Below are 23345 nucleotides of genomic sequence, written 5' to 3' on the forward strand. Positions count from 1 at the left end.
CACTGGACTTCCCAGCCTCCAGAATTATAAATTTTTGCTCATTATAAATTACCCAGTTTCAGGTAATCTGTTACAGCAGCACAAAATACAGGTGACCCTCGAGCCACACAGGCATGGTCTTCATAGGCTCCCTTTACGTGGATTTTCTTCTACGTCTGCCAACAAGACCAAGCCCACCTTTTCCTCTTCCTCAGCCTACTCAACGAGCAGGCAATGGGGATATCTTTATGATAATCCACTTCCACTTAATAAATAGTAAATATACTATTTTCTCATCCTAATGATTTTCTTAACATTCTCTTTTCTCTAACTTGCTTTACTGTAAGAAGGTAGTATATAGGGTTGGGCGCAATGGTTTATGCCTGTAATCCTAGCACTCATTTTTGTTGTTGTTGTTCTTAAGATCCAAGATAATTTGGGAGGCCAAGGTGGATGGACTGTGTGAGCTCAGGGGTTTGAGACCAGCCTGAGCAGAAGAGAGACCTCATCTCTAAAACTAGCTGGGTGTTATGTTGAGAACCTGCAGTCCCAGCTACTCGGGAGGCTGAAGAAAGAGGATCACTTGAGCCCAAAAGTTTGAGGTTGCTGTGAGCTGTGACGCCATGAAGCGCTACTGAGGGCGACAAAGTGAGACTCTGTCTCAAAAAAAAAAAAAGAATGTAGTATATAATACACGTAACATACAAATACATGTTGATCAACTGTTTATGTCATCAGTAAGGCTTTGGTCAACAGCAGGCTATCTGTAAAGTTTAGGGGGAGTCGAAAGTTATATACAGATTTTCAACTATGCTGAGGGTTGGTGCCCCTAACCCCACACTGTTAAAGGGTCACCTGCAGACACTGCTCACTGCTCTTTACAGTCCCAAACCCCATGTTTCCAGCAAGTGTAAGGGATACACAGGTACAATCACAGTCCAATTATTTATGAATAACAGCCCAAGAGTTCAGTCTGTTTAGCCCTACCCAGAGACTCTGATGACCCCCTTGCTATTAAATTCTGTGTACAGTCCATCCCAATAAGTATGTCTTTACGGTAAATATTTTTTTCCAAAAAGGCATACTATGAAATCTTAGATATTATTGGTGAATAAAATGATCCATATTTATTTCACAGAATCTGTATGTTTTAAATGAAAATAGTAATTATTTTCCTGTAGTTCTACCATTTAGAGATAATCATCATTAATGCTCTGGTGTATTTCCTATTTCCTCTGGTGTATTTTTTTTTCCTCTTATATAAAAGGTTAAAGTGAAAATCAAGGTTACAATTTATATCATGTTCTGATATTGTACCTGTTCAGTTACCACCATTTTTCTGTTTTATTGAATAATTTAAAAGTAACTTCTTGCGCTGGTGGCACTGCAGTCTGCCTTCTGGTTGCACCACAGAGCTTGTGGCTCATACTTGCCCACTGCCAGCCGAGGATCACGTAGGTCTGCATGTGTCACATTTTGTTTATAGGCTATCTGTGCGCTTGCCAAGCACACGTCTGAATCTTCAACAATACCATATGCCAAATACATTTCTTTGTGAGGTATTAAAACTGAACAAATATTTAGGTATACATCAGTATGTATTCTTTTTAAGATTGTCTGCTAAGGGCCAAAACATTTTAATTGGGCATCCTTTCTTAGACCTGAGATTAAATATTCATGTACATTCTATTTTAACATATTTATTACTACACTGCTATATTTATTATTTACAACTGTATTTTTAGCAATGCAATATTCTTCTAAACTTTCTATTCTGTTCCAAGGATTGTCATATTTTAATTAATATATAGGATTACAACTTTCTCTTCATTACCCTTCTTTACTATACAAGCTTTTTCTTGCTCTTTATTCCATAAAAATAAAATTCAGAATCACTGATCTGTGAAAAATTCCTGCTGAAATTTTGTTTAGAATTACATTAAACCAATATAAAAAGATTAGAAATAATTAAAAAATTATCTTCCTAGACAGAAACATTGAGTCTTCATATCCTCAGATTAATAGTTTTTATTCCTAAGCCATTCACATTTCCTACAAAGTTTAATCTTTCGCATGCTTTCTGTTGCTACGATGAATAGGCTCCTTTTTCCTCTTCATTTTTGAACCAGTTATTACTACACACAAAAGATCATAATATTTATATTATTTATAATGGAACCCTACTAAACTTTATTAGTTTTAAATGATTGTCTTGGGAATTTTTTATTTATCTACAAATAATATTTTAGATGCAAAATCTTGGGATATTTTATTATCTGCAAATAATTTTACCTTCCTTCCCAACAGTTTATTCTCTCACCTACTTATTCTTTACTTAATACACTGGCTAGTAACATGATTTTTTTTTTTTTTAAAAACGGAGTCTCTATTGTCCAGGCTAGAGTGTCACAGCATCACAGCTCGCAGGAACCTCAAACTCTTGGACTCAAACAATCCTCTTCCCTCAGCCTCCCAAGTAACTGGGACTACAGGCTCCTACCACAATGCCTAGCTAATTTTTCTATTTTCAATAGAAACAGGGTTTCACTCTTGCTCAGTCTGGTCTTGAACTCCTGAGCTCAGGCAATCCAACCACTCTGGCCTCCCAGAATGCTAAGATTCCAGGCGTGAGCCACCACACCTGGCTTTAGTGCTATTTTAAATAGCAGTGACAATAGCAGGTGTGCTACTAATTCTAATAGGAGATAAAATTCTACTGTTTCACCATTATTAGTATTTTGGCTGTTGATAGCCTAATCTCAGTTTGTTTATAAAATTATAGAAATTCCCATAAAATGTTAACAGTGGTATCTACAAACACTGAGATAATGTGTTATTTTATTTTCCTTTACATTTTCCAGGAAATAGATTTTTGGTACTTTTGTTAGACTAGCCATGTATTTTTTCAATTTATTTTCAAGTTTCCTTAAATGAATGAACACATATACAACCCCTTCACACACACACCCCTTATTTCTCCTAACATTCTTTCATTAAGGAGGATGTTTCTAACTCTAAATAATCTTTAATTAAGGATTCTAAATAATCTTAGCAATGAATATATTGCCAAAGGCAAGAAACACACAAACCCCAAGGAAAACTTTCCCTTTAGAAACAACATCTTACTGTCCTCTGTGAAAGATAGGACATCTAAAAATGTCTAGCTACAAATTTCTCAAAGTAACTTACTCTACTAAAAAAAATGATACCTCATCCTTTTTACCATAATACATTTTTGCCTAATTAAGACTGTAGTACAGGAAATGATTAACTAGTTGCTATTAGGAATGTCATGATATTCCCAAATCAGAGGACCGTACAAACCAGATTCTAATACTCTTACTATTAGGCTTGCTTGTTAACAAATGGATATACCAAGTTCTTCAATCCTTATCAAATCCTGTTTCTTTCGTATTTCATTAAGTAACCATCGTTCTGAACCTATTTCAAAATCTGAAATAACCAGTGTAGGGTATATTACCAGAAAATGTCAATCTCAAATATAAACAGCTTAATTTCTCATTTTTACTCTATCAGGAAGTTTCTAAATGCTAAAACGTACAAAAACTGCTGCTCATCCTCTAAAGATAGAAATAAAATAATTAGGTCACAATGGATGCCTTCTTACTTGGCCAAAAAAAAAAAAAAAAAAAAAAAAGGATGATGAATGCAATTGGAATGTTTTTTGTCACTGAAATTCTTCAGGCCTGGATTCCAAGTAGGCCTCTTGATGCAGGTTACTATGACAACTTAAATTACAGAAATGCCCCACCCCCACCCCAAGTAGTTTTCTCTGCAAGATCAAGCCTTCTAAAATCTGTGTGTAGAAAATTACCTGTACCAACAATAAATACCTCTTTATAAGATTTTTTCAGAAATGCCTCCATCTAAAATAAACCCTTAAAATCTTAAGCATATAAAAACCAAATTCCATTAAATCTATACGGGACAGAAAACCTAACCTGAAAACACACAAGCACACGCACACTTAAAATATAAAATATTCAACAGTATTCTGACACTACTTGCCATCCAGAGACACAGTGTATTACCACCATACGTTTCATTCCAGAAACTAGGGAAAATTACTAGTAAAGCAGTTTTTAAAGAATATTATAGAGCAAAGTCTGTTTATCGTTATTTTCCCTTTACTGACACGTTATAGGAAAGTACCAGAAAAGGAGGATGGGGGAAGACCACAGTCATATTTTGAACAGAAAAAGAAGCAACAACAAAAAAAAATCTATAAGATTTATTGCCTTTTTACCTAATAATTTGATCAAAACAAGAGCTTTAAAGTTTGTCCTCACACAGTTTCAAATTTATAAACCTAACAAAAGTGCTTTGTGATAAATAAAGTGTGAATTATTCTTTATCATCACATTCTCTAAAAGAAAAAAATGGCTCTTCTGCCAAAAAGTTATTCTGATTACAAGATATTAAAAAGGCAAAGTTATCCTAGAACACAAGTCTAGCCTCAGCAACTTTAAAAGTATAGAAATTATTCCTTGTATCTTCTTGGACCACCAGGGAATAAAAGTAGACTCAACAGCAACAGGAATCCTCATACTCAAAGTCATGGAAACTAAATAATCTTAGGCTGAATGATAGCTGGGTCAAAGACGAGACTAAGAAGGAAATCACCAAATTTTTGGAACAAAATGATAATGAAGACAAAAATTGTCAAAACCTGTGCAATACTGCAAAGGCAGTCCTAAGAGGGAAGTTTATAGCATTGTAAGCCTTCATTAAGAAAACAGAAAGAGAGAAAGCCAACAACTTAATAGATCATCTCAAGCAACTGGAAAAGGAAGAACATTCCTCAACCCCAAACCCAGCAGAAGAAAAGAAATAACCAAAATTGAAAACAAAAGAATATTCAGAAGATCAACAAAACAAAAAGCTGCTGTTTTGGAAAGATTAACAAAATTGATAAACCTTTGGCCAACCTAACCAGAAATAGAAAAGTAAAATCTCTAATATTGTCTATCACAAACAATAAAGGAGAAATAACAACAGACACTTCAGAAATTCAAAAAATCCTCAATGATTACTATAAAAAATATACCAGAAATATGAAAATCTTAAGGAAATGGACCAATACCTGGAAGCACACCACCTTCCTAGACTCAACCAGAAAGAATTAGAAATCTTGAATAGACTTGTATCATTCTCTGAAATAGCATCAACAATATGAAATCTCCCAAAAAAGAAAAGTCCAGGACCAGATGACTTCACATCCAAATTCTATCAAACCTTTCAAAAGGAACTAGTACCTATATTATGCAAGCTTTTCCAAAGCATAGAAAAAGAAAGAATACTTCCCAACATATTCTATGGAGCAAATATCACCCTGATACCCAAACCAGGAAAGGATCCAACAAAGAAAGAAAATTATAGACCAATATCATTAATGAATATCGATGCAAAAATATTCATTAAGATCTGAGCAAACAGGATTCAATATACACATCAAAAAAAATTATACACCATGATCAAGTTGGTTTTATTGCAGGGTTACAGGATTGGTTCAACATACGCAAATCTATAAATATAATACATCACATCAATAAAATAAAAAACAAAGACCAAATGATTCTCTCAATTGATGCAGAAAAAGCCTCTGATAATATCCTTTCATGATCAGAACACTGAAGAAAATAAGCATAGAAGGGACATTTCTTAAGCTGACAGAGGCCATCTACAGCAAACAACAGCCAATATGGTAATGAATGGTATAAAATTAAAAACATTTCCACTCAGAACAGGAATGAGGCAAGGATGCCCACTATCTCTACTGCTATTCAACATAGTAATGGAAGTCTTAGCCATCACAATCAGGCAAGAGAAAGTGATCTCCTTTGACCCTATTTGGGTCAAACTCTCACTCTTCACTGATGATATGATCCTATACCTGGAAAATTCCAGGGACTCAACTTCAAAACTCTTAGAAGTGATCAAGGTGGAAGACATTATTCTTAGTAAAGCATCACAAGAATGGAGAAGCATGAATCCTATGTACTCAATTTTGATATGAGGACAATTAATGACAATTATGGTTATGGGGGGGAGGAAAAGCAGAAAGAGGGACGGAGGAAGGGGGTGGGGCCTTGGTGTGTGTCACACTTTATGGGGGCAAGACATGATTGCAAGAGGGACTTTACCTAACAATTGCAATCAGTGTAACCTGGCTTATTGTACCCTCAATGAATCCCCAACAATAAAAAAAAAAAAAAAAAGAAGTGATCAAGGAATATAGCAGGGTCTAGGGATACAAAATCAATACTTACAAGTCAGTAGCTTTTGTATATACCAACAATAGTCAAGCTGAAAATACAGTCAAGGATTCTATTCCTTTTACAATAGTGCCAAAGAAGATGAAATATTTGGGGATTTACCTAACAAAGAATGTGAAAGATCTCTATATAGAGAACTATGAAACTCTGAGAACAGAAATAGCTGAAGATGTTAACAAATGGAAAAACATACCATGCTCGTGGCTGGAAAGAATCAACATTGTTAAAATGTCCATACTACCCAAAGCAATCTACAGATTTAATGCAATCCCTATTAAAGCACCATTGTCATACTTTAAAGATCTTGAAAAAATAGTACTTCGTTTTATATAGAATCAGAAAAAAACCTTGAATAGCAAATACATTACTCAGAAATAAGAACAAATCAGGAGGTATCACATTACCAGACTTCGGGCTATACTATAAATCTATAGTGATCAAAACAGCATGGTAGTGGCACAAAAACAGAGCGGTAGATTTATGGAACAGAATAGAGAACCACGAGATGAACCCAAGTACTCATTGTCATTCGATCTTTGACAAGCCTATCAAAAATATTCAGTGGGGGAAAGACTCCCTATTTAACAAATGGTGCTGGGTGAACTGGCTGGCGACCCGTAGAAGACTGAAACTGAACCCCCACCTTTCACCATTAACAAAAATTGATTCTCACTGGATAAAAGATTTAAACTTAAGACATGAAACTATAAAAATACTAGAAGAGAGAATACTAGAAGAGTGGGGAAAACACTTGAAGAAATTGGGCTGGGAGAGTATTTTATGAGGAGGACCCCCTGCGCAATTGAAGCAACACCAAAAATACATTACTGGGATCTGATCAAACTAAAAAGCTTTTGCACAGCCAAGAGCACAGTAAGTAAAGCAAACAGACAACCCTCAGAATGGGAGAAGATTTTTGCAGGTTATGCTTCTGAGAAAGGTCTGATAACTAGAATCTACAGAGAATTCAAACTAATCAATAAGAAAAGAATAAATAACCCCATTTCTATGTGGGCAAGAGCCTTGAACAGAAACTTCTCTGATGAAGACAGGCGCACGGCCTACAAACACATGAAAAAATGCTCATCGGGCGGCGCCTGTGGCTCAGTGAGTAGGGCGCCAGCCCCATATGCCGAGGGTGGCGTGTTCAAACCCCGCCCCGGCCAAACTGCAACCAAAAAATAGCCGGGCGTTGTGGCGGGCGCCTGTAGTCCCAGCTGCTCGGGAGGCTGAGGCAAGAGAATCGCGTAAGCCCAAGAGTTAAGAGGTTGCTGTGAGCCGTGTGACGCCACGGCACTCTACCCGAGGGCGGTACAGTGAAACTCTGTCTCTACAAAAAAAAAAAAAAAAAAGAAAAAATGCTCATCATCCTTAATCATCAGAGAAATGCAAATCAAAATCACTTTGAGATATCTTCTAACTCTAGTAAGATTAGCTCACATCACAAAATCCCAAAACTATAGATGTTGGTGTGGATGCAGAGAGAAGGGAACACTTATACACTGCTGGTGGGAATGCAAGCTAATACGATCTTTTTGGAAAGAAGTTTGGAGAACACGCAAGGAACTACAAGTAGACCTAGCGTTTGATCCTGCAATTCCTCTATTAGGTATATACCCAGATGATCAAAAATTATTTTACAACAAAGACATTTGCACCAGAATGTTTATTGCAGCCCAATTCATAATAGCCAAGACATGGAAATGGCCCAACTGCCCATAGATCCACAAATGGATTAACAAATTGTGGTATATGTATGCCATGGAATACTATGCAGCCATAAGAAAGATGGAGACTTCAACATCTTTTATGTTTACCTGGATAGAGCTGGCAGGAACATATTCTTCTTAGTAAAGTATCTCAAGAATAGAAAAAAAAGTATCCAATGTACTCAATACTACTATGAAATCAATGTATAATCACCTACACACTCATATGAATGGCAAAACATAACTATAGTCCAGAAAGTAGAAGGGAAGATGAGAGAGAGGGGAGGAGGCAGGGTATCTGGGGGGACCTCACCTAATATGCATGATGCAATGGTACATTTCAAAACTATTAAGAAATGAGTATAATGTGATGGATGAGTTACTTAGTTCAATGTAAGCATTTCACATTGTATATCAAAGCAGTACCCTGAACCCCATAATAAATGCATCAATGTACAAAGTTATGATTTAATAAAAAACAATAATAAAAAAAAAAAAAGGTAAAGTTGTTCCACGGGGGGGAAAAATAGGAGTTTCTCGGTATAACAATACTGAGACTTCAAAGCCCAAAGTTAACATGACTAAACTTAGATGCTTCCATTCAGAAAGGACGAGAGACTTGTCCTAAACTGGATTACTTCAGTAACCAGCATAGGCAAAAGAGTTTTCTAAGTTTCGTGTATGACTAACTACATCTGAGCAAAAAATGAAAACTCTTTAGTACTTGTATGCCTGGCAACTCATACAATCCCCATGTGTATTAGTGGATGACTAATAACAAATCAGAGGAGAAAACATAATTGAAATGCTCAAACCTAAATATACACAATCCCTAAACACTAAGCCTGAACTATAATTCTTCTTGGTATAACTGAGCATAAATCCTCCTAAATAAAAAGTAATTAATGTATAAGAGAAAGCTTTATAGCACAGCTTCATTAGTATTAGAAGCTAAAACCAAAATTTAAGTGATTATCCAATTACAGAAAGAACATTAGTCCTCTGAGCTACACAGTATTTTTTTTCTTAAGCATTTCTTTTTTAGACCATTTTATAAATTGCAGGGCATTAAAAATAGGGTCTGAATAAGCCTTTTTGGCTCTCACACAGATGTAACAAAATTGCCTTCTCAAACTCTCTTTATATCAGCATCTGTGGCCTTTCAGTCACGGCTTTTGCTAATGCCATAAGCAATGCAGCAGGGTCTGGGGAAGAGCACCTGGGCCAGTGAGGATAAGCACCAGCGCTTTTAGATGTCCAGTCCCTCTGCACAGTCTAGCAATTATCGGAAAGCTCTAAATAAAGTTATAGTTTTTTATTTCAGAGGGAAATTAGTTTATGTGAGACCTCCGAGATACATCATCTAGTTAAAAGTGTAGGCACTTAACTTTTGTAAATAAGGGACTACGGAATTTACAAGACAGCATGCTGGCTGGTGCCCTTAACAAGTTTCTTCACCTATAAAATGAAAGCAATTTATTCATAAATGATCCACTTACTATAAACAAGGTCACATTATTTTCCCTTCTGGGACCAGTAAGTCACTGAAACATTCAAGAGACAGGAGATGACACACGGCACGCATACTTAAAACAAGCGGAACGCAGTGTGGCTGCACATCCTCACCCCAGAGATTGTGTGTCCAGTGAGTCATCACGATTTTCTAAACGTTCACTATTAGAAATCCTTCTCTGCTTTAAAAGAGACGGCCACTTGAAAGCATTAGTAGAACAGTGCTTAGAAAGCCCAAAAGCGGTGATAGACGACTTTGAAAAACTTTGCTTCAGACTCCAAATTTGAAACCTACAAGCCTGTTTTATGATGCTTTAAGTGTTACCCCAAATTTGGACCTGGGAACTGTATATTACAGTGGCAACAGATACTGTCACTGACTACAGTTTCTAGTCTGTAAATAAAGTGCTTACAAATGATAATCCTGGAGTTCACTGGTGAACACAACCTCTGAAAAGTCTCCCAAAACTTTAAAGGGTATTTTTTAAAAAGTCACTGAAAGTGATAGCAGTGGACCTTCCTAATGGCACGGCCCTTTAATACAGTTCCTGTGGGTCGCGACCCCCAGGCTGAGAACCGCTGTCTTCCAAGTCAAGAGTTTAGGTTTTCTGACTCACCTTACCACGCCAGAGTCTGCAGCCAGGGTATGAGGTAGTCTCCGAGGACGGAGCACCACTCAGGGATTCTGCGAGGCTCTAGGCAGGCACCTGAAAAGGTACACAGGTAGTTACAGGCCTGCATAATTTCATATCTTTAAAATGCTAAATCTTGCCATTGTAACTTACAACCATCAAAAGACTAAAATGCACAAACTTGTACTTCAAATACATAGGAACAATTTTCCCAAGAAGAATTTCTCCTCCACTCCCCCCCCTTATTCATTTGAATTGCAGTATTTGTGGGGTGGGTTTGTTTTCTGTTTGGTTTCAATTAGCATTTTTGTGTCTTTGAAAAAGGAATTTCAGTTGTTTCTAAAAAAAAAAGGTCATTTCACGGGCCCATGGTGTTCTAGGAAAGACTTTGTGCCTTCTTTCTTTCTACTGACCGAATCTCCCTGCAATACCACAGTAATTTCTTGAAAGGAGTTAGCAGTTAAGACATTGGGAAAATTGCCTAAAGCCAGGGCTAAAAACGAAGTTGAAGGAGAGATCTGAGGTTTTCAGTCCTAAAAAAATAACAAAAAACACGCCACACTTTTCCTTGGTGAATACAAATTACTACCACTGGCTGACCTAGGAAAGAGTAACTTGGCACCATCTCTTTTGACCATTTTATTGCCTAATGCTGTGAGAATGTGAAACTCTGCCACCACATTAATTACAAAGAAAGCCTAAGGAAGAAATCTTGGCCACAGGATGGGAATTGACGCAATTCATGTGTCTGCCACATTCAGACTATGACCTTCACAGATGTTTCTGTATTTATTTATAGAAAGGTTTACTTTAGCAACAAGACCGGCTTCCATCAACTATTTTTCTTTTTTTTAATATACCCAGACATGGTGGGGCAGCGCCTGTGGCTCAAGGAGTAGGGCGCCGGTCCCATATGCCGGAGGTGGCGGGTTCAAACCCAGCCCCGGCCAAAAACCACACACACACATAAAAAAAATATATATATATACCCAGACATTGAACTACTACTATTATGAATAGAAAATATTAATACCACCCAAAACGTTTATAATCCTTAAATTCTTAGTCATCAGACGTTATAAAATATCAAATTAGAGCCTAAGAAGAAAGAACTGATAGACTCCAAATGTGACAAAATGTGAGAAAACATCAAGTTCAGACACAATTGAGGAAGGGCAAGTTACTCCAAAGTTTCCCCTTTCCTAGTTGGGCTCTCCCCGCTATACCCCATCTGGTTTCTAGTCTCACACTTCATATAACTTAACAGTGGTTATAAAAATGCCATTGGCTTCCTGATTATTTTTTACATAGTGTTACAGTGGCAGTGCAAAGGTGCATTAGTGCACCCTTCCAAGTTTTAAAAGGAAAAGAAAGCAGCACTCACATTATGTGGAATTTTTTTTCTAATAAAAATAAATAGGTTTAAGCCAGCTAGATATTACGGAATTTGTTTCATCTTCTTATATAAGATGTTGGGTTAGATAGAGTCACTGGCTTCAACCAGACCAACCTATATCCTTGAGAAGCTTGAAAAAAATAACACACATCCCAAGCTGATAAGACTTGGTAAAAGAGCCTGTTCATGCAAAGCGGCATCCAAAAAGCAATGAAAGGTAAACCCTGCCATGAAACAGGACTGGGTGGCAAATCAGGACCAAGTGAGGAGAGGCTAAATGAACTATCACCCTACTTCTTCTTACCCATGGGCCTGGAAGCTCCCTGGAACCCAGCCTGGCAGGCAACAGCATTTCTATTTATCTAAATGAAAATTCCTTCCTACCCATCTTACCGTCTTTAAAGTCTCACCTCTCTTTTTAGTTTGTTTTCAAGAAAACTTTTTCTAGTGGGAAGTGAGCAGCTGAGAACAAGTTTCTAAAACTGACATAATCATTATCTTCTTTTGTCTATAAAATAAGGTTATCATTAAAGCCAGACATTGAAAGGCCAAGAAGATTATGGTGCTTACTCTCTCATATGCAACTGAAAATAGCACTAACATATACATTGAGAGTAAAACCTCTCCTTTTTAGATTTCTATAACTGCACAATTCCCTCTGGAGATGGGGTGGGGGTGCCCCCATTCTGCTGGTGTTTGGGGTGCCAGACGGGGAAGGTGAGAGGCCTGGGCTCTTGCTTTACTACACTGATCCTAACTACTCAGCCCATCCTTCACTCTTCAGCCAGGTTCCTTTACAGAAACAAACATCAAAAAAGATAAAAATCCTACCATTCTACTGCTTTTAAAAGTCTCCACAAAAAATTTCAATCTTCTTTTGTTTGTCATGTCACTGTGGTGACAAAATGTTCCTAACCACAAATACAAACACAAGACCTGGCGACTGTTCAGAGTTCTCGCAAAGACAGTAACAAGTGAGAGATTTAAGCAGGGATGTTGTCAGAAAACTTCAGATATATTACTGGGGGATCCACAGGGGTCTCTTCGGATCCCTTCAGGACACTGTCCAGGCTCCCCTCTGGTCCCTCTGCTGAAGCCACCATGTGGCATGCCCGGCCTCACCCCACCGTTCCGCTGCCCTGCCTCTAGCTCCACTTCACCTTGTCATCCCCTACCCAGACCCTACCACCTTCTTGCGCTGGAGGAACTAACTCACTCACCAAGACTCAGTTCAAATATTACCTCACCACCCCCTGGGAACCTTCCTTCATCCAAGTTAGTCACTAGGTATTCCCAAGTGGCTGACAATATTCATTGGTGCTATTCATTGAATCCTCACAATAATCTTAGAGGTAGGTACTAAAGAATACAAAGATTAAGTAACTGGCCCAAGATTACAGAGCTAATAAACAAAAGAGCCAGGAATTGAACTCAAGCAAATCGACTTCAGAGCCCATGATCTTCAACAACTGTACCTCTATTATAATACTTAACATAAATTATAATTAAATGTTTGCCTCTTTTTGAGGGCAGAGACACTCTGTATGGATGCTTGCATTCCTAATGCCTAAGTGTATTCAGGGATACTCAGTAGATGCCTGCTGAAGGTGTGATGAATTCAGAGGGTTTTACAGAATGGCAATGGGTTGTCCTGTGGTGCCAAGCTCAGCCTCACGTTGCCTAGTTAAACAATTCCTTTTACATAGGAAGAATTCTCTTATAAACCATATGTCTGAAAAAAAGGTATCCATTCTACAAATACTTGAAATGGACCAACAATCAATGTATACCAACGTGTGCAATTTGGGGGAAGAAAAGGTCAAAACTGGGGTGGTGCCTGTGGTTCAAAGGAGTAGGGTGCTTGCCCCATATCCCGGAGGTGGAGGTGGCAGGTTCAAACCCAGCCCCGGCCAAAAACTGCAAAATAAATAAATAAATAAAAATAATTTAAATATATTAAAAAAAAAAAAGAAAGAAAGAAAAGGTCAAAACTGGAAACCTTTATATTCCAATAATTGTATTATTTTTGTGCCAAAGATCAGACATTCTCATTGTGATAGCCAGGCTCCAAGACAGCCCCCAAAGATCTTCTCCTCCTGGCACTCATACCCTTGCATGCTCTCCTCTTAGCCAATAGGATACTGAGAAATGATGTCATCTTTCTCTCTTTGATCACTTGCTATCATGTTGTACTGCTATTCAAGCAGCCCTATGAAGAGATCCACATGGTGAGGAACTAAGGCCTCCTGCCAAAAAAACAGTATAACTTTATTTTTGGTGAACCATCTTGGAATTGGATCTTCCAGGCTCGAACCTTCATATAAACTATATACAATATTGACTCACATGTGTGCCACAATTTTATGAAAGATTTCAGCAAGAACCATCCACCTAGCCCATGCCCAGATTCCTGTTCCCAAGAAAGTAGGTGAGATTCTTTTTCTTTTTCCAAAAATAGTGTTTTAAGTCTCTAGGTTTGGGGCAACTTGTTACACAGCAATAAATAACTAGTACCTACTGTCACTATGCAGATTTTATTTAAATTAGTTTATAAGAATGCAGATAGAAGTTACTGATTTTTATTAAAACAGTATCAGGCAATTCTGAAACAATGGATGAAAGGACAACAGAATGCTCAAGAACAACTCAGGAGCAAAATAAATCCATTTTCCAAAAGGCTCTGCCTTTTTTTTCTTGCTGTTTCTACAAAAGAAGGCAAGCTCTTCATTTGTTTATAGATGTCTCCTAATGACTGCTGATTGCCTGATGAATATGTTCCCTTCTAAACTAGGTCCGCCAGAAAGGATAACTAATGGTCAACAGTGGCATTTGTATTACTATAGAAATGAGAAACGAGTTTGTTGCTTGGTTATTTAAGTATTACACACCAGATTTTTAAAAGTCTGTAAGTTTTGGAGAAAACCAGGTCTCTCTACTCTATGACTCCAAGATACCAAAAAAGTTCCAGGGGCAAGGGGTGGTGGTGGTGGTGGACCCATCTGACCTTCTAAATATGTATATTCAACTATGCATATGGTAGCACATTTTCTTTCTTTCTTTTTTTTTAAGGGACAGAGTCTCACTTTATCACCCTCAGCAGAGTGCTGTGGCGTCATAGCTCACAACAACCTCCAGCTCCTGGGCTTAGGCAATTCTCTTGCCTCAGCTCCTGAGTAGCTGGGACTACAGGCAATGGCCACAATGCTGGCTACTTTTCGTTGCAGTTTGGCTGGGGCTGGGTTTGAACCCGCCACCCTCGGTACATGAGGCCGGCGCCCTACATGCTGAGCCACAGGCGCTGGCCATGGTAGCACATTTTCATTAGTGATATTCCTTTGTATCCATAAAATAAATTAAAACCATAAATATTATACAAATCCAAAATACTACTAAATTCTTTTTCTTTTTGAACTTCAGAACTTATTTAAATGGAGAAGCTGTCTAAACAGGAGGGAAAAGAAAATTTAAAAAATAACATCTGTGAGAAAATAGCCAAAAGGCACATAGTGTACATCTCACCCTTCCCTCTGCCAGAGAGAGACCAGAGTAGTGGTTCTCAACCTTCCTAATGCTGCGACCCTTTAATACAGTTTCTCATGTTGTGGTGACCCCCAACCATAAAATAATTTTCGTTGCTATGACATAAGGAACATGAGGAAGTGTATTAAAGGGTCGTGGCATTAGGAACGTTGAGAACCACTGGACTAGAGGCAGCCTGGGCACACTTTCAATTCCTGAATTCTAAACTTCATAGTCCAAAATGCCACTTTAAATGTGTCAAACCCTCAGCCCAAGACAGTTTTTCAAATCTGAAAGCTCACGGGAGTAGGGCGGAGACAGCATGGAATGTGTAACCTTGGTTCCCGGGAGTCCTGCTGGGAGGACTAAGACACCCAGGCGGCAGAACCTCCCCATGCAGGCCACCCTGGGAAGGGTACAAAAGTGAACTGGGAGACGGAGGGTCACTGAGAAATGGTGAAATGGCACAAGTCCCTGCCCAAGCCAATCATTTCTATCACAGCTTATTTAGCGTTTTCTACTTATGTTATCACAAGTTCAATCCATTGAACTTATCTTACGATTTTTTAAAAATGATAATGGAAGGGTGGTGCCTGTGGCTCAGTTGGTAGGGCGCTGGCCCCATATACCGAGGGTGGCGGGTTCAAACCCAGCCCCAGCCAAACTGCAACCAAAAAAAAAAAAAAAAATAGCCAGGCGTTGTGGCGGGCGCCTGTAGTCCCAGCTACTCTGGAGGCTGAGGCAAGAGAATCGCTTAAGCCCAGGAGTTGGAGGTTGCTGTGAGCTGTGTGAGGCCACAGCACTCTACCGAGGGCCATAAAGTGAGACTCTGTCTCTACAAAAAAAAAAAAAAATGATAATGGAAAACAATTACTATAGAATTGCTATTTTTAAGTTTAGCAATTTAAAAAAATCACTAGTTTTTATAAAAATTCCAACATTAGAATCTATAAAACAGTAGGAATTTCACCAAGGACTGTGTGTAACTTGTACTCTCATCGTGGGCAGTGGATAACACTGTTCTAGGTCATGAAATTAGTATCTGATGATAAATACTTTACTCTGGGTGAAGACTGCACAGTTAAAGACACAATTGCACGTTGGGATGAAGCAGGCGTGACCTCGTGTTTGCTGGGGCTTGGAGCTCAGGGCACTGCAGTGCTCCTCAGGAGTCCTCCTCCTCGTCTTTAATTTCAGAAATTTTGTCTATAGATTTGAGGATTTCGGCAACAAGATTCAACGTTTCTGCTCCAGAAGCCAGCTGCTTTATGGAGGCCTGTGCGCTGTTCATGACGACGTGGAGGTTCTCCAAGGCCACATCGGTGTTCTGCTTCACAACGTTCAAGCTGGCACCGTGGCCTGAGCGCAGAGCTTCGTTCTCGTGTTTGAAGTTGGAGACCTGAGCCTGGAGCAAATGTATTTCCTGCTTCAGTTTCATGATGTGAGTTTCGGCTTTTACAGCCCGTTTTGTCATGAGCTCCAGGTTCTGCTCCACCTTCTGCACCACCGACTCCAGGTCATGGTAGTTATTCTCCTCCTTGATCATTTTTGCTTCTAATTTCCGCTCAAGTGTCCTCACCATTTCTGTCTGAGTTTCAGAGAAGCGCTGAACCTCGTTCAGCTTTCTTCTTAGCTTGGAATTTTCATCTTTCAGTGCCTCATAACTTAACTGAAGCGACCGTAGGTGCCGGTCTCCCAGAGACTCTCCGTGAGCTGCAAAGTCTGTGCCCGGACTCCCCGCTGGTAACACACGAGCGTCTGTGCCACTCAGTGTCCACGAGGGCAGACCCTTGGACCCCATCCGCTCCAACGGGGTGGAGAAGAATGGCAGGTACATGCCACCGGGCGGCGTGCCGGCAGCGACCCTGGCAGAGTGCGTCTGCTCCATGGCGGACGGCAGGTAGGACCCGGTCCACCGGTCATCCTCGTCTTCCTCCTCGTCCAGGAGGTTGTCAGCCCCTGTTGGGTCTTGGAAAAATGGCTGCTGATATTCCAGACTATACGCCACCGGCTGGTTGGCCGGAGAGTCGTGGTCGAGTCTCACTGGGTGCCTCGAGGCTTCATTTGAATAAATTCTGCCAGTTATATCTTCTTTGGACAAGCTGAGGTTCTTGGCTTTCAGAAATTCTGTGAGGGACGGATTTGCCTCTTCAAGATCTTCGAGTTTGTCATCGTCGGGAATGACGAGGCTCCGGGCTCGGGACAGCGGGGTGGCGCCCGGCGGGTGGTGTGGGTAGCCCGACATGGCCGCGGGACGGACGGCTGGACCTGCCTAGCCCGGCAGCGGCGGCTCCATGGCCCCGGCTCCCGGCTCGCTCAGGGCCGCGGCCCCGTCGCCCGCCCGGGTCGCCGGCCGCTCGGCCCGCGGCTCCGAGCTCCGCGGCTTCCGGTCCGCCACAGCCACCGCCACCGGAAGCGCGCGCCGAAGGGGGCCGAGTTCTCATTTCCCTAATAAAGGCAATGTTGGTGTCCGCTGCAGATCTGTACATTTGGAGAGGACATCTTTATTTCTGATAAAGGCTTACAACCTGCAGGCCAACCATCCGGTAGGCTGAGAAGTGTGGCACTTTGAGGGTCGAAGGGGTGAGACAGGAATTATGCCGACTGGGTTGGCCAAGTACACATAGTAGGTTACAGAGGAGTTATGAATAATCCGCAGGGGGTGCACATGTGGATTAAGTAAATATGCCTGTTACGGAAGTCTCATGTTCACTCTGGGGTGGAAACTTAACATTTAAATCCATTAAATGCATAAAATCAGGCTCTATCCGTCATAAGGTGACAGTTAGCAGGGAGGGGGCACAGGAGGCATGTCCAACCTCCCATCCCGTCATGGCCGCAAGTTCAGTTCTCAAGTTTTTTTCTGAGGTCCCCTTGGACAAAACGGGGCCCATTCAGTCAGCTGGGGCGGGGGTGGGAGTGGGGGTGGCTCAGGATTTTACTTTTATTTTTCAGTGGGATCATTCAAGTGTTTTTTTGCTTCTTTGAAACCAAAACTCACAGACATACCTCTCTAAATATAATACAGTTCTGCTAAAAGCAATATGTAACATTATTAAGGAAAGTATCTTAGGTTTTATATATTCTATATGAAATGTTAAAATGATTACAGAAACAATATAATGGATATTCTGTGGAAATAAATCCATCATGATGCTATCAGCTAGACTGGTATAACAGAGGGCAATGGTAATAACAAAAATTAATTATATAATAAACATTTACCAAGCCATATTTAAAATAGGGTAGGGATTGTGAAGATGAAGATATGGATTATAGGATGTAACTAACATCTAGAAACAATAATATCAAATAAATGTTTCGTAAGCACCAAAGAGACTTGGGAGAAAAGCTACAGTAGAGTCATACAAGAGAGAAATCTCTTCTGGCTGGTGGATACCTAGGAAGCCTTCATGAAATAAGCCCCTTATACCTTTATATGACAATAAATATGTTTAGCTTTTTTTATATTTACATGTTAATATTAATCGTGTCAATCTGGAAGAAAGATGCTGAAGCTTTACAAAGTATGATTTAATGAGCTTATTTGAGCCCAAATACAGACAGCTGCCAGAAGACTCAGACCCAAGTAACCTTGGATATGAGGTGCATTTGGCCTTTGGTACAAGCAGGTTTTTAAAGGCAAAAAGGGGGCATCAGCAGTAGGCTAATACACAATTGTTTGTCAGGAATGCTCATTGGTTTATAGAAATAACATTAATTAGTGATTGTTATGCTGTCAAATGTTAGGTTTGAAGGTTAGGTGAGTTATAGGGTCTGGTGTGGCTTTATTAGCTTAATTTTATAACCACCTTTGGCAATAGCAGGCAGTTTCAAGAGATGAATTCATAGCTCAAAGGGGGGACCAGGGCATGATTCCTGTCTCATTTTAACATTTCTCTGGCCTGATCATTTAAAAGGACTTGCATTCCTCAGATAAAAGTTCTTTTCTTTTCTCAATAGGCCCATAAGACAAATGACAAAGTTGAGGTTCAGAAAGATCAAATGACTTCATTAGAATGCAGCTCCTGGCTTAAAAAAAAAAAAAAAAAAAAAAAGTGCCAGGCACCACTCTGTAACCCATTTCAGACACTGTCCACAATTCCATGAAGGTAAATTCCATGGTCCTGTAATTTGCAAGCAAGGAAATGAAGATTTCAGAAAGATTTACTACTTTTCCAGGTTCACATAACTAGTATATGGTGGAGTCTTGATTTGAACTCTAGTGTACTTGACTTAAGGCTCCGGCCAGACTCCAAGTGCAGGTTGATTTGCCCATCCCAAGCAGCTCTTAGTAAGTGTCTATGCCCTCTACAGCACCCTCCCCTTCAGCCTAAGAAACTGATCCATAAACCATAGAAACTGAAATGCATCCTTGTTAGTCTTGTGATTTGTTATTAAATGTCATGCAAGAAAATCAGAAGAGCTGCAGAGAAGAAGGGATAAGACAAGTAGGAGGTAGCAGCAATTGTTTTTTAAACAGCTGAGCAAACATTTTTGTTTAAACAGTGTGAAAGACAAACTTCATAAACTTCAGCAGACAAGCTATGGGATGATTAAGAGGATAGGGTCGTCCCTCTCCTAGCTAACATTTCAATATCTCACATACCAGAGAGCTGTTTTCAGAAGACCAACTTCAGACTTTAGGTAACTCTTCACCAAAGTTTGTAGGTGTCTTTTATTGAAGATCTATTAAAGATCTATTACTTGAATTTAAAGAAGAGGAGGGAAGGTGGAGAGAGGAAGGACAGATTAAAAACACACACTGCTAAATGCACACAGATTAAAAGACAAATACATTAATGGAAACTGTGATTCACTGCAAAACGCACAGCAGACGTGTGTGGTATCAGGACCCATTATAGGATTATACCAAGCAAGCCCTGAAAAATCAACAGCATGGCCCTGGGTGTGGTCTGGTGATTTTAAGAAAACAGGTCCCTGGGCCACAGTTTTAAGAGAAAACATTCCAACTAAAGATGTTAGGAGGGGAAAAAACTGAAAGAAAAGGAAGTGCAATCATTTGGAAAGGAGACAATATAAAGCTGTCTTCACTATGTCTCAGAAAGTGGAAGGCTCTGTGTGGGGGCACAGTGAGTCTGCAGAGTTCACTGCAGGATGGGTACACCCCTTACAGGGCTGCTTTTTGAACTGATGAAGCTGTGAACTATCCTCCAGGAGATACCATTTCTCACACACTAAAAGGATTCTTTGGAGGTTTCCACTCCGTTTTTTGCTATTTGTTTAGACACACTCCTCTACTGTACCATGGAATCCCGTCTCTTTTTCTTTATGGTCCCAGCACCAGCACTGAATCTGACATACTTGATAAACACAGAGGAGGGGAAGGAGGGTCCAGATAAAGCAGGAATTTGATATGTAATTTCCTGGAGGGGCAGTGCAGGCAGATGATATATAGATCTCTGTTTTTCATCTCCCCCTACAAAGGGCTGTTTGTGGGTGGGAGGACTCTTTTTCAAATGAAAGAGGAAAATTCTAATCCAAACAAACATGTGGCTTTGTGTTTCTGTATTAACACAAATGAAATCTCAAATATGGCCTGCAGCTCCCACTGCCTAAATTACCTTGGAAATTTTTGTAAATACTACAGCTTACTACAGTTAACCTTGCTCATTAGATATGATTATCCAGCTTATTGTGTGAATTAACCATCTGTTCAATAATACAGCTATCAGACAAGAAAAATCCCAAGATTGCTTTTAAAGACCTGACAATTATGACTGACAGTTATCTGCAGTGATGTTTTTAAATTCATTCCCATTTTTCCCCCCTAATGATTGCAGAAAACTAATTTTAAAAAGAGCCTACCACAGGCTGGGCACCCATAGCTCAGTGGATAGGGTGCCAGCCACCTGCACTGGGGCTGGTGGGTTGGAACCCAGCCTAGGCCTGCTAAACAGCAACAACAAAAATAGCAGGGCATTGTGGCAGGCGCTTGTAGTCCCAGCTACTTGGGAGGCTGAGGCATGAGAATCACTTAAGCCTAAGAGTTAGAGGCTGCTGTGAGCTATGATGCCATAGCATTCTACAGAGGGTGACAAAGTGAGACTCTGGCTTAATAATAAATAAATAAATAAATAAGGACTACAACAAAGAGCATAAAGAGCAAGCTCAAATGTTAAAGATTCCTTTTAAAATCACATTAATTCCAGGTGATAATCATTTTTATTCACGTTTTAAAACAAGAGCTGATAGAATATTTTTTAGCATACATTTAAACAGCCAAAAACAAAAAATACAGAAAGTGAAGAATAGTCTACCATTGAATAGAAAATTACAATATGTTGACATATTCAAGTATGTTTTAAGCTATCTAATTTCCTAAATTGAACCACTGCATAATATATGTTAATCATTTTAGTTCAAAGAAATGCATAAGCAATAAAGCTACTTCAAGTCGAAAAAAAGTATCTTTGGTTTAAATACCATTTAAGACAGGTACTCAAGTAAATTACACTGACCTATTTCTGAAATTTTATCATCTCCTGCCTTAGTGCCTTAATGAAGGGAAGTCCACAGATAGTTGCTGGAATTCTAGCATCCCAGGGTTTCTGGCTCAATATTGGTGCCCTCTTCCGCTTGATGAAAGCACATGATATTGACTACAATACTGTGTTAATCATGTTCCATTTGGCTCCAGGTTAGTCAAAATAAAGATAAGAGGCATGATCATAGAGTTCACAGATATACTGTAGGTTTTGGTCAGTTCGTATCATGAACGCCTAGAAATAGCTATAAAAGTCAAGAGTCAATCCTGTTTCAAGTTATAGGAAGAATGGTAGAAATACACAAGGGCCAATGTATAAGAATATAAAGGTTCAGTGCCTGTGGCTCAAGCGGCTAAGGTGCATCCACATACACCTGAGCTGGCAGGTTCCAATCCAGCCTGGGCCTGCCAAACAACAATGACGGCTGCAACCAAAAAATAGCCGGGTGTTGTAGCGAGAGGCTGTAGTCCCAGCTACTTGGGAGGCAGAGGCAGGAGAATCGCCTAAGCCCAGGAGTTGGAGGTTGCTGTGAGCTGTGATGTCATGGCACTCTACCCAGGGGGACAGCTTGAGGCTCTGCCCGGGGGTGGGGGGAATATATATATATATAAAGAAGGGTGGCGCCTGTGGCTCAAAGGAGTAGGGCACTGGCCTCATATATGGGAGGTCGCGGGTTCAAATCTGGCCCCGGCCAAAAATTTCCAAAAAAAACCAAACAAACAATCAAAAAAAGAATATATAATGGGAGAAGGGAATAAAGAAAGGAACCTGACTAAAGCAAAAGCCAGAAGAGGGCAGGGGACACAGTAAGTGAGCAAGAGCCCTGCCAGGACTGTGAGAAGCCAGAGGCCATGGAAACAGTAGGTCAGACTAGAGAAAACATGCAGAGGAGTCAGAGGGTGTCCAATCCCCACGCTGTGCAGAAAGAGCAGCAAGCTGCCCTTGAGTGGTTCTGAGACCAGGGCAGCCTGTATAGCACAGGCCCTAAAAGGGCACAGGGAGCCTATAAATCTTTTTTTTTTTTTTTTGGTAGAGACAGAGTCTCACTTTACTGCCCTCAGTAGAGTGCCATGGCGTCACATGGCTCACGGCAACCTCCAGCTCTTAGGCTTATGTGATTCTCTTGCCTCAGCCTCCCGAGTAGCTGGGACTACAGGCGCCCGCCACAACGCCCGGCTATTTTTTTGTTGCAGTTTGGCCGGGGCTGGGTTTGAACCCGCCACCCTCGGCATTTGGGGCCGGCGCCCTACTCACTGAGCCACAGGCACCGCCCTTTTTTTTTTTTTTTTTAATATTGCTTCAGATTCATTGAGAGTACAAAGAATTAGGTTGCATTAGGTAAAGTCCCTCTTACAATTGTGTCCCACCCCCAAGAGGTGTGCCATACACTGTGGCTCCCTATCATCCCCCTTCCTCCTCCCCTCTCCTCACTCCCTCATTCCCCTGCCCCACACCTTGAATTGAGTTTTTCTCTTATGAAGTTATGTATTAGATCATCTAGCGCCTTCACGTTAGAATAGTGTACCTTGGATTCTTGCTTCTCCATTCTTGTGATACTTCACTAAGAAGAATGTAAACCTACCAGTCTTGATGGTCCAGTGGACCCCAGAAATGTGAGGTCATCCGCATTCTGTGAAATCAAGGCTCCAAAGAGAAAACCGATCTTGTCCATTGTACATTCTGGAGATGACACAGATAACAAAACCCCCTAATCTCCAATGCAATGTAAATTCGGAAGAGGCCTAAGTGCCCTGAGCCTCAGTTTCCTCATCTGCGAGCAAGCTCTTAAGAAT

The 23345-nt window shown here is 40.1% G+C and overlaps 2 protein-coding genes across 4 annotated transcripts in view; both read right to left on the bottom strand.

Moving 5' to 3' along the window:
- Positions 1 to 23345, bottom strand: part of RASSF8 (Ras association domain family member 8) — a 130553-nt gene that overhangs the window by 69921 nt on the left and 37287 nt on the right. For 2 of the 3 annotated variants that reach the window (XM_053554875.1, XM_053554876.1), the window contains exon 2: positions 10114 to 10203. The exons of the other annotated variant lie outside the window; for it this stretch is intronic. The gene's annotated coding sequence lies outside the window, so the exon portion shown is untranslated. The remainder of the gene's footprint in view (positions 1 to 10113; positions 10204 to 23345) is intronic. 3 annotated transcript variants of the gene reach the window in all.
- LOC128561113 (endosome-associated-trafficking regulator 1-like) lies at positions 16209 to 17288 on the bottom strand. Its single transcript, XM_053554878.1, has one exon. The coding sequence runs from the start codon at positions 17286 to 17288 to the stop codon at positions 16209 to 16211; it is 1080 nt and encodes a 359-aa protein (XP_053410853.1).

This window comes from Nycticebus coucang, chromosome 12 (assembly GCF_027406575.1).
Source record: "Nycticebus coucang isolate mNycCou1 chromosome 12, mNycCou1.pri, whole genome shotgun sequence".
Taxonomy (NCBI): Eukaryota; Metazoa; Chordata; class Mammalia; order Primates; family Lorisidae; genus Nycticebus; species Nycticebus coucang.